At 39.2% G+C, this 12,115-nt stretch overlaps 1 protein-coding gene across 2 annotated transcripts; it reads left to right on the forward strand.

Moving 5' to 3' along the window:
- The first annotated feature begins 1,329 nt into the window (after positions 1–1,329).
- Positions 1,330–10,681, forward strand: LOC146390209 (myelin-oligodendrocyte glycoprotein-like). 2 transcript variants are annotated; one of them, XM_084923255.1, is made up of 5 exons: positions 1,330–7,609; positions 8,718–9,095; positions 9,209–9,286; positions 9,377–9,486; positions 9,565–10,681. In XM_084923255.1, exons 1-5 carry the CDS (start codon positions 7,513–7,515, stop codon positions 9,610–9,612), a joined length of 711 nt encoding a protein of 236 aa, XP_084779381.1. In that variant the 5' UTR covers positions 1,330–7,512; the 3' UTR covers positions 9,613–10,681. The 2 variants fall into 2 exon arrangements, with proteins under 2 accessions (XP_084779381.1, XP_084779380.1); XM_084923254.1 differs by having other exon boundaries at positions 4,253–7,609; positions 9,374–9,486.
- Positions 10,682–12,115: the final 1,434 nt, after the last annotated feature.

The following is a 12,115-nucleotide window of genomic DNA, read 5'->3' on the forward strand; positions in this document are numbered from 1 at the left end:
TTCCAGCACTTACGACCCGTAACAGCAGAGGGGCGGTGCTTCAGGGGACGATCAGGATCTTGTTCCATTTCTCCTTTTTATTCACTTTTAACTTTGTAGACTTTTAACAGGAGAAAACATTCTCTAAGTTTCATTCTTTTAGCCTAAAATTTGACAAAAAAGCCCATTAAAAAAGCAAACTATTTTAAACTTTGAGTCTTTTGAGCTGAGTGTTAGATCCAGCATTGTGGGTGAAACCAAGGAAACTAGCGGTTTAAATGAATCTTGAAAATCTTCTGATTTTATTTGAGTTTTTCAAGTTTACAAAATAGTTTCAGTTAATGTTAAAGCTTAAAACGTTTTGTTATGTTTGGCTTTAGGTTTAGTTTAATTTTCTAGAAGTTTTCTTGTTGTGGGGACGTCCGGACTGTCTGCAGTGAGCTCTGTTCTCAGTACAGCCGGTGTTCAAAGTGTGTATAACACTGTGATGAAAGCTGTGGGGGGGGGGAAGCAGAAGTAAAACCAGGTGATAGAAAACACAGAAAAGTGTTAGTTGTGTGTCTGTGGTGAACTTTTCTGTTTCCCTTCTCTTATTAATGATGGGCAAAGTGAGGCTCAAAACCGTCTCGCAGTGACACTATTGAAAAATTTGGGCATCGCAACATCTTGATAACGCTGTTCTGTGACACAGTGAAGCTCTGCAAACTCCAAACAACACAACTTATTATACTACACTATCAATAAAAACACAAGTGGTACACAAATCCCTCAAAAACCGCACAGTCATTCGATAACAACAACAACAATATTAATGATAAACAAATAAATAAAGCTAAGAAAAAAAAAGAGTTTTAACAGGTGTTTTAGAAATAGCCAATGGGGGCCCGACCTAACCCGCGCAGAGAGATCCTCAGTGTGTTGTTGTGGTTTTAAACGACATTTTCGGTTTAAAGTAGAAAAAGAGAGCAGACCGGAGTCAAAGCTGAACATTTCTGCCTCTTTTACTTTCCCTCTTGAAACCAGGGGCGCTCTCTCTCTCTTGATATAAGTCGATAGAGCTCACTCACTCTGTCTCTCGGCTATACGACAGTAGTCATCAATATTTATTTCTTTACACTTTGTGTTTAACTTATTTAAACCCACACAAGTAATAGTAAACAATAGTTTTATGTATGAAATTTTAAAATGTTCCTGAGTGATCTTTAAAGCATTTTTCAGTAAATACTTTAATATTATAATACGGGGAGATTTATGTGTCACATGACCAGAGCTGTTTACTTCCTGGTTGCTCTTTGAGAAATTGGATCTCCGCGTCGAAGCGTCCAAAGAAAAGGTCAGTAAATTACGTTAAAATATACGGATTGATAGTTTTGTTACACGTGACCTTAATGTGTCTGCAGTAATGTTATGGTCATCTGCGATTACTCGAGCGTGTGTTTGCAGCTTGTTCTGACGGTCGCAGAAGTTCGTTCGTTACTCTGTGTTGTTGTAGTGGGGACATCGTGTGTTTGATTCACGGCACAGAAACACAGAGGAACGAGCCCTGGTTTTTATTGTAAATATATAAAAATCATTTTAATGAGCAGAGCTTCGTTTTTTCTCTGTACACAATACTGACATGTGACACCCTGCGGGTGGAGGAGGCGAGTGGGTGAAACGATGACCCTGCAGATTTTAACCAGAGTTGCTTTTCTATTTTAAAGATTAATAATGTTATATTTCTGAGTGAATCGCGATGTTTATCAGCTGCTGTTCCTGAAACACAGGTCTGATCGGACCGAGCCTGAAACAGAATCAGGATATGACGAAACTTTCTTTCTTTCTTTTGTTATTCAAGTCAAACGTTACAGCAAAACGTGTCTGTTTGAGTCTTGAACGTTGAATAGAAAAGTGAGTCGATCCCTAAACGTTGATTTTGTTCATCTGAACGTTTTCAGTGTGAGAAACATTTCGTCACTCATCCAAGTGACTTCTTCGTTCTCAGCTGACTGCAGGTTTCTTGTAAACGCTTTATAATGGGGAAACCTGGCACATCAGCTTTTAAATGTCCCCCATTACTGGTGGAAATCTCACAGTCTAAGAAGGCCAACCTGCCTTCATATCCTCCCTGGTGTATCCGATGTGTTCATCCAGCTAGTTAATGTGATCTGTGAATTGTGGTACGTCCTGAGATTTGATTGTCACCCAGGTGTCGTCCACATACCTGAACCAATGACTTGGTGGTGATCCAGGGTAGCACCGCCCTCTGAGATAACAGCAGGGTTAGAGAGTCAGTGTCTGTGCCAATAACAATCCAAATAAAGTCATTGATGAGACTGAGACTGGCTTCCTGTGATAGTGAGAGTGAAAGTATGAAAGCATGCAAACGCAGCCCTGAAACTCCCGTTACATCACCAGGTCACTCCTATTTATAAACAATGATAATGTCATCAAGGAAATAAGGAAAGCCTGCGATCAAAGAGAGAACTGTGAGTATCTGAGTGAGTTTTTATGTTCTTACCTCTGAAAGTACGAGGTTTCACTTCCTGTGTGACGGTAATGTCAGTGTACGAGACAGCAGGGTTCACTTTATCTGCAATACAGAACAGTTCACGTGTTACACAACAGGTGGAGTAGAATGTGTAAATCCACATAAGTGTGTTTCAGTAATAAGTCAGAAGGAATCATGAAAGTGCTGCTGGAAGCAAAGCAAACAATGAATCTGGGTCACAGATCTCGAAAACCAACACCCATCATAAAAGTCTTATCTGTGTTTGTTTACATGGTTCTCCCTGCAGAAGAAACAACTGACACTCCCAGTGACAGATCCACTGAGAGTTATCGCCTGACCTGAGATCATGAGTTCATGATCAGTTTCAGACAGAACTGTTTTTTCTGGGTCGTTGCTTTACAATAAAGTGCCTGACAACTGTTGTTTAGATAGATAGATAGATAGATAGATAGATAGATAGATAGATAGATAGATAGATAGATAGATAGATAGATGATTTATTTTTTCTAATTTTTAAGAGCAAAAAAAAATCAGTCTTTATTTTTCTGTCCTCTCCTGCTCCAGTCAAACAGTGAGATGTTTGCACCTAAACATGTTTGACTGGAGCAGGAGAGGACTCGTTCAACCTGACGAAACAAGAAGGGATGACCTCTCACCTTTATCATTAACACACTGAGACTGTATCAGTCCCACTCCCAGTGACAATTTCACAGTTATCACCTGACATAAGTGATTTTATGATCAACTTATTCATTGCTAACATGTTTAGGAGCCGTTCATGATTAAAATATGTGTTACAGTATAGTTACTTGTGTTATTGTTCTGTTTCCTCACAGTGTTTCCAGCTGTGTTCACTTTATCTGCAAACATTTCATGTGTTCACACAACAGCTGGATTCAAAAATGTAAATCCAGAAAACTGTTCCAGTAATAAAGTAAACACACAAAACTGTTGCTGAAAATAAGTGAACAGGATTCTTTTGACACTTAAGGTTAAAAAGAAAAATTAAAGAAATAAACGTAGCAAGGAAAAATTTGACCGGAAGAGAGCACCGATCCACTAAGACCAGAGGAACGAGCTGTTTGTTCAGTGTACACCTTGATGGTAAACAAGGAAGGAGTTCCCTCCTGTCTTTCATTCCTAGTTCATTCCTTTTGCTGACGAAAAGGAATGAACTACAAATAACAGAGCTATAAATAACTCATGTTTCAGAAACTACATCACAATAGTGTCTCCCAGTGAAGGATGCAGATAGTTATTGTGTACACAGTTTGTTTTTCAACTCGACTCTCCAGTAATAGACCTGCTGTGTTATATTTAGGCTCAGATAACATTTAAAGGCTCCACTTAAATGGCACAAAATGTGTTAAAGTGTGATTCTGAATCTTCTCTGCTGAGCTTTGAAAGACAAACTGTGAGTATCTGAGTGAGTTTTTATCTTCTTACCTCTGAAAGTACGAGGTTTTACTTCCTGTGTGACGGTAATGTCCCGTCACGGTAATGGCCCCCACCCAGTCATAAAACCTAAACATCCACATTCTCTCAGTGAGTCTAAGTTACGACCTCGGCTCCCTGTTTTTCTGCTCCTGGCTAATGTGAGGGAGAAGCTCCCGTGCAGTGTGCTCTGTTCTTTCTACAATCAGAAAAGCAAGGCCATGATTCCCTGCAAACAGTATTCTCTTTATAAATCAGCAGTATGGAGTATCATAAAACAGTGTAACTCATTCACAGCAAATCAGCAGTATAATGTAATAATGTAATAATAATAATAATAATAATAATAATAATAATAATGTAATACAAATCAGGTGAATAAATTTAACAATCTTCACCTTCTTCTAAATCAGGAGTATAATGCAACCTAAAACTACATAATGATTTCACAATCTTTAATCAGCCGTATAATGATTCAACAATTCTTTGATTAGAGGTATGATGTAACATACGACAGTGTAATAATCTCACAGTATTGATCCAGGTGTTGTTGTCATGTTTTTATGTGCCAGTGTTTTTCATTTTTGATTATTTAAAAATGGAGATGCCATTTATAATTACAGCAGGTTTGTTGTCAGTAAAGATGTTCACTTTACATTAAAACACTCCAGTTTAAGAACAGAGAGCAGAGGTCAGCAAACAAAATGTGAAAATGAGCAATGCAAACCTATGACCTTTCCTGGATATTCAAATTCCAAGTTCCTCTGTGTTCTCCATATGAGGTGGCTGTAGAGCAGGTCCTTTACCAAAATGAAAGGGTGGTGATTTGATCCTTGACTCCTTAAATCTGCATGCCAAATATCCTTGAGCAAAATACTAACCCTGATGCAGCCATCAGAGTGAGAATGTTAGATAGAAGGATAGAAATGCAGAGGCCATTATTATTAGTGCTGTGGATTGTAAAGAACAATGTGGATTAGACAGTCCCTTTAACACTGGTATCAAAAGTGAAAAATAATAATCAATCTGATATTATGTAAATATGTAAATAAAATGTAAATACCTGTTTTGAATGGCAGAAAGATGTGAGAAAGTAAGAAAGACAGAGACAGGTGGGTGAGCTCCATTCACTCTCATCAGCAGAGAGAGAGAGAGAGCTGCACACTGTGCTGTAAACTCTTTAAAATACCTCAATAAAAGCCTCCTCTGTGCCTACAAGGAGAAACTGAAACTGGAGCAGTTTCCAGCTCTGTCTGCTCACTCGTTTGTTCCACTTTCAGCAGAAAACTTTATTTGCTGCAAAAAGTGACGTCATCCTCACTTTAGCCCATTACTCACATACTGAGCTGCCATAAAGAATCATTTATACTGCTAAAATAAATGTCCTAAATATCCTGCAAGACACTAACCCTGATGCATCCATCAGAGTGAGAATGTTAGAAAGATAAAATCACTCGAGTATAGAAGAAGTTTATGTGTGACTGGATGAATGTTGTATAAAGTGCTCTGAGTCTCCAGGAGTCTCTGTTAAATAAGAATCAGTCCACTGATGAAACAGATCCATTGCTGGAAACATGCTGAACATTAAGGCCGATTCTTCTCAAACTGATCAGATGTTGAAACGCTTTTCGTGACCATTTTTTAACCATGAATCTAAATGTAAAATTTTTGGTTCAAATCAGGTGAAGCTAGAATATCAGGGATAGAAAGCTCAAAACAGACGTTTTGCAAGAAGTGACGTCATCCTCACTTTAGCCCAGTACTCACACACTGATCCGGCATAAAGATTATATTTATACTGCTAAACACTCAAATTTCATGGCAAATACGCTTTGTTTTTTCTCTTTCCTTTTTTATTCCCTCTGACTTCTGCTACAAATATCTCATAAACAGGAGGCAGGTTCACTATAACCAAAACTACAGACTCACGTGTCAGTGTTACAGCAAACAGCATCCACAGCAGTGCACAGTTAAGGTTCTTCTTGGTTCAGAGGTCGCTCAGCAGAGGATGATTTAAAACATTTTTGGTCCACCTGTGTGATTGGTCAGAATTAGCCAATGAAAGTAGGTCAAATGTTACCTTTTTGTAAAGAAGACATTAAGTTGAGAAAACAGTCCAACTTTTCTCTGCATCATTTCTTTTTGTGTGTTTGTGGTGAACTTCTTGTCTTTTCCACATCAGCGGATCGATGCAGGGTCTCTGTGGTCGTCGTTATCTTATCATCTGTTTCGTCTGTCGCTGGTTTTCTGCACATTTCTTTCACTCTAAAAGTAAGAGTAAGTATGTTGTTGCTGCTTGTGCAATCAGACTGACTCATCGTTCACTTTCTTTTGCTCGTCTGTATAAACTTTGTTGTGCCGTCAGTGATTCATTACATCACTTGTGTTTCATTGTCATTGTTGTATGTTGTTTATTAGTTAAAGCCTGTTTGTTGTTTCACTGAATGAAAGTTCTGTGTCTGTAGTTTTTGTAAATTCTTTGTGTTTCAGGGATATTTAAATGCACTACAGGCGTATTCAGCTCAGTGAAAACATCAACTGAAAATCAAATCATATGTATTATTAATTTAAATTAAAAAAATATAAAACACAGCTGATTTTATTGTTGTTTCTTTTCCCCAACGTTTCTTTACTGGACAGTAAAACCAGAAAATGTAACATTATTCAACATTAAATACTGAAGGGGCCTTCAGATCAGTCTATTGAGCTTGAAGGAGAGGTCAGAGGTCAAATGAGACATAAAATTTTTAATCATTTTACAGTGCGTTCTATATGATCATAATACGCGCCACACTTATAGGAATCATAGTTTCATCATAAGTTATGAGGCTTTTTGACAAACTTCCACCAATAAACCAAACTTTGACTCAATGGTTTCAGACGTAAGCTGACTGACTCCTTTATATCACGTCTGTTGGTTTTAAACCAGAGAAGTTCCTGTTAGAAAAAGCTGCTGAACTGATAAGAGATGAAACACGTTTACTTACATTTTATACAAACTGATGCCACGTGTTGTCTTAAGCAGGATTTACAGTCTAGCACAGGGGTGCCCAATCCTAGTCCTCGAGAGCTACTGTCCTGCAGTTTTTATATGTTAGTTAGTCTCTGGATGCTGTGCTACATACTGCTGAGTCATTAATGACACAGCACGTTTTTGTTGTGTCAACGTGACTTTCATGTTTTTCTATTATGAAGGTTCAGAGTCGCTTACTTCACCTGACAGGTTGGCTTGTTTTTATTTGTTATCAGTGAGACACATTATAATGTCTGAGGCTTCAAACTGAACAGAAAGTGAGACCGAGCAGATTAGTTACAAACTGAGACTCGGAGTTTCTAAGTGATCCAAGTACAGAGTAATTTCGGTGATGCGATAAAGCGCGACAGACAGGTTTCGCTGTGAGGTTTCCCCTGCGTAATCACATCACGGGACTTCATAACCCTCTAGGGCTAACTTACACCGCTCCGTAGGCGGAGACTGTTATTTTTAAACAGCGAGTGAGCCTCGCAGCTCATTCATTCAATTCGCTCGAAGCAGGCAGGGACTGATCGGACTGCAGCTTTCCAAAAAACTCGCGTCAGTCAGAAAACGGAATTTTTAATCATCGATCATGTCTCTGAACAACTTCTACTTTAAGGACTCTTCCTTTATGTCACTCTGGACTTTTCTCCTGTGCTCGGCTTTGTCCGTCTGGACTCCTGTACAAGGTAAGCCGATGTGTCCAGCTTCTAGCTGCATGTTCGTGCAGATTACAGTGAATTTTAATGAAAAACTGGCGGATGTGAATAATAATAATAATAATGGATTGGATTTATATAGCGCTTTTCAAGGCACCCAAAGCGCTTTACAATGCCCCTATTCATTCACTCTCGCATTCACACACTATAAGCTGAATTGACTGTTATCAGCTGTGCTGTGTTGTCCGTCACTAACAGTGTGACAGCTGTCAGTGAGTTACTTTAAAACCGGAAGAAGCTTAAAACGAGAAGATTGTCAGGCAGGTTCTGACTGTGTGAAGCGACTGCTCTCAGTTTAGAGGCTTGTTTATAACGGACACGATAGAGATGATTCACCGAGCAGGTCTATGACGCGGTTATAAGAGCCGTGTGTTTGTCAGAGGGGAGAAAGAGCAGAGTTAGAAAAACACAACGTCCGGTGAGCCGAAACTAAAAAACTGTTTATTGACCCGGAGTGATGCAGACTCTGCCCGCACACATGCTGCTGCTGACAACACGTTTCCACAAACCTGCCTCGCTTTCCGACGTGATGACTCAGGAATGAGCTCTGACTGCCCACATAACTCGTTCGTCCAATCAGGTGTCTGTGCGTGTTTTGTAGTTTACTCTCGATTTGTAGTTTACATATTTAAATAAATTAAATTAGTTGGTTATTAAACTCGAACTCATCTTATTTTTCTTTATTTGGAGCAGTTAAATAATGAGTTTCAAATAAGTTTCAAATTATCAAAAGATCAACATGAATCAGTGAAAACACGAAGCAGTCACTCTGTATGATAGTAATGAAATAAAAGATGTGAAATTAAATCAAGTTGTTTATGTAAAACTTAAAAATGTTAGAATTTCAGGGCCACAGACAGAACATATGAGGCTCAGTCAGTCTGTAACAGAACAACAAACAGCCATCACTGACAACAACTGCACACTGGTTATGGCTGAAATTTTGTAGCGTATATTAAGAGACTGATGGGGCTGTTACTGATTTTCAGGTCTTCAGTCTAGTGGTGGCAGTTCAGGAGGTTTAATTTTACAGGGGTCTGTGGGAGATCAGGAGGCTTAATTTTCCGTCTGTTTCCAGGTAAGGTTGTGGTGATTGGTTCAAATCTTCCAATCATTGCTGCTCCGGGTGATGATGTCATCCTGCCGTGTCACCTGGAGCCCTCGTTCGATGTCCAGGGTCTGACGGTGGAGTGGTCCAAACCCGACCTGAAGCCCGACCCGTCGGACCGGCTGAGCCGAGTGGAGTACGTTCACCTGTACAGGGACAGGAAGGAGGTCCCCGACATGAAGATGGCCTCGTACTTCAGGAGGACGGAGCTGTTCATGGACGACATGAAACACGGGAACATTTCACTGAAGATCCTGAACGTGTCGGAGGAAGACAACGGCAGATACAGATGTTTCATCCCCAAGCTGCAGAGCAGAGTGAAAGCTGCTGTTGTTGAACTTGTAGTCGGTGAGAAGATTTGTTTTGTTGATGTTTGTGGTTCCAAACTAAAAGTTGTTTTGTCCCCAATACAAACTTTCAGCCTAATTTTAATAACAGATTTTGACTGTTTTGTCTTTTAGATTCAAACTTTGCTAAAACCTCAACGACAGAGACGCCGCTGCAAACTCCAGATCCTCAGGACACGACTCCAACAAATGGTGAGAAAACAGTCCAACTCTTCTCTGCATCATCCCTGTTTGGGGTTTTGTGTATTTGTGGTGACCTTCTTGTCTTTTCTACTTCAGCAGGTCGATCCAGGGTCGCTGTGGTCATCGCTGTCATCACCTTATTATTAGTTTTGGCTCTCGCTGGTTTTGCTGCATATTTCTCCAGACACATTTTTCACCAGACACTAAAAGTAAGAAACAAACAAACACAAACATGTTGTTGCTTCTTGTGTCATCAGACTGACTCATTATTCTACTTTTTTCAACAGAAGCATCCAGAGGATGATGAGACAGAAAAACAACCACTACCAGTCTAGCTGCCTTGCTCAAAGGAATAAATGGACTGGTTCTTCTATACTGCTTTTCTACTCTGCTTCAGCAAACAACACACTTTGAACTTTGACCCCAGCTGAAGACTCGAGCCTCGTCCAGTTTATTTATCGAGCTCAACAAAGAAAATGTTGTAAAAGAAATGATCATCATCACTGTTCTGGACTGAAGAGAATTATTCCCAAACAGCAGGACTGGAAGGATTTCACAGCATTAAAGGAAATTTCCATGAACATTTGTGACACAGCTCAGGTGGAAAGATGGAAATAAACCATCATCTGAAAACTGTGTGGGAGACACAGAAGAAGTTACAAAAACAGGTTATAAGCTGATTACTTTACTGCACTGTGTTAATGACCTGCTGTGAATGATGTTTAATGCAGCTGTAATTTAAACAGAGTCACTTATTGTGATGCTGTAAGTGTTTATTTATGAAAGCTAGTTTTATATGACAGCACTGTGAGCACCTTACACAAGGTGATTGAAACTTCAGATATTTATTGGTCTTCATTTTTAAAGCCACAGTTAATTTATTAAATGTAATTGAAACTTCCTGCTGGTCAGGACTCAATGTTCAGGCTGTTTCTAGTTATTTATTTAAAGAAGCAGTTTGATCCTGATACAGAGCTCAAGCTTAACTTCCTCTTTTTGTCATTTAAAGCTACAAACTTTGTGCAGGCTGACAGATATCCTCCTGACTGTAGTTTCTGCTGCAGTTACGGAGCTAAAATCAGAGGATGTTTGTGTCCAACTCTTCTTTATTCCTGCTCTGTAACATGACAGAGCTCCTTTGGTTCACAATTAAACTGATGTGTTTGCAGCTGTTAGCCAGCTCAGGGTCTTTTGTTTTTTTATTATTATATTTTATTTTTTTATTACCTCAGATATTTATTCATAAGAATATTTATATTTAAGAATTTTGGATGGGTGTATTTGTTACTGCAGTGAGTGTAAAGTTACACTGTGATATATATATGAAGTTATACAGTGATATATGTGAATGTGTGAAATCGTCTGCAAATATGAGTGTGAAAGTAAAAAGTTCAAGCACGTTTAGACACTAATGTGTTTTCTTTTTTGCCTCTATTTGATGTTAAGTCACTGTTTACCTCGTAACATGGTTACATTTGACAATGAGAACCTATATTTATATTAATGGAGCCTTTACTTTGTTTATTGTTTGCATCTTATAAACCTGACGTCAATCATCAACATAGTGTATGCAGTTCAAATGCAGCTTTTCTTTAAGAGAACGCTGCCATCTGCTGGCTGACCTGCAGAAAAGCTGTTTGTGTCACAGGTTTGATGACACACCTGATGTTATCAAACCTCCAGTCAGAGTCTTTTTTTCCTGCTGCTTTATGTCCGACTGAGTTTGATCCATGTTGGTGTAAATCTGACCAGTAGAGCTCAAAGTTCATCTCCTTCAAAGAAACAAGAAGGAAACTTTCCATTTCTACTTAGTCAGACTTCCTGTGAAGTCGTCCAAACACAGAATCGACACATTTAATGACACTACATTAACCGTGACACAGATTTTTATACTGAACACTGTGGTTTTCGTGAAAATGCTGAAGTTCTTCCCTCAGATCAGTAACATGTAGTAAAACACAGCAGTGCTGACCTGCAGCTTCCTCTCTGCTCACATCAGGCTGCTCTCGTCCTTCTACTCCCACATTTATACTGCGAGCACCTCGGACAACATGCCGTCACATCACCACTGATCTGCAGCTTCAAGGACCTCTCTGCTCCTGACTCTCTCTCTGGTTTCTACACAGAGAGGAGAAAACATCCACCTGCTCCACCCAGAATCAATAAGATGAAGAAAGAAGATTTCCTGCTCAACCGGACAAATAAAAATCCCAAGTGACAGCAAGGACGACAGAATGACTCAGCATGAAAATCTCTAACTCCCAACAGTTATGTGATATGTGTTTTGCATTAAAGCTGCACTTCAGTTACTTCGGATTTACATTTAGTTCCACATTTACCATTTAAAAAAATCCACACCCTCGCCTCTGTAGTCAGCTGACTTTATGGTTTTACTAAGTGAAGACTGAACTAAAGAAACACAAACATCACTTCCGCTCACCAGTGACTCAGCATGACGCATGTGAAACATGTCCAGTGTTCTGTTTCAGGGACTCGAGTAAACTCCCCAATCTCAGTGTTCAAATGACAGTTGTAAAATAAATTCACTTGCAGAGTTGACGGTCAATACTATCTAAAGAGACCACAGGTGTTGTTGTACTTCCTTTATAGTCATTTGACACCTCAGGCAGTGCCTGTGTGACACATCTGAGTTGTTTGATTCCAGCTCCTGATTTAAGGCTTTCACATTCATCAAACCATATCTTTAAAGGAGTTTTAGTCCATTCGTTTAAATTATTTTTCTGTTCCAAATATAATTTTTTATCTCCTAATATTGTCTGTAGTGGTAATTTTAATTGTGTCACATCTAAATATTTCCATTTTGCTTCATACCACGGA

This window comes from Perissodus microlepis, chromosome 3 (assembly GCF_051167445.1).
Source record: "Perissodus microlepis isolate ML-2025 ecotype Zambia chromosome 3, ASM5116744v1, whole genome shotgun sequence".
Lineage (NCBI taxonomy): Eukaryota > Metazoa > Chordata > Actinopteri > Cichliformes > Cichlidae > Perissodus > Perissodus microlepis.

What these genes read in the sequence shown, in the direction of transcription:
- LOC146390209 (XM_084923254.1), top strand. Translation starts at nt 7,513, where the DNA reads ATGTCTCTGAACAACTTCTACTTTAAGGACTCTTCCTTTATGTCACTC. An exon ending in TGTTGTTGAACTTGTAGTCG is followed by an intron (nt 9,096 to 9,208) that starts GTGAGAAGATTT and finishes TTTGTCTTTTAG; the next exon opens with ATTCAAACTTTGCTAAAACC. An exon ending in TTTTTCACCAGACACTAAAA is followed by an intron (nt 9,487 to 9,564) that starts GTAAGAAACAAA and finishes TTTTTTCAACAG; the next exon opens with AAGCATCCAGAGGATGATGA.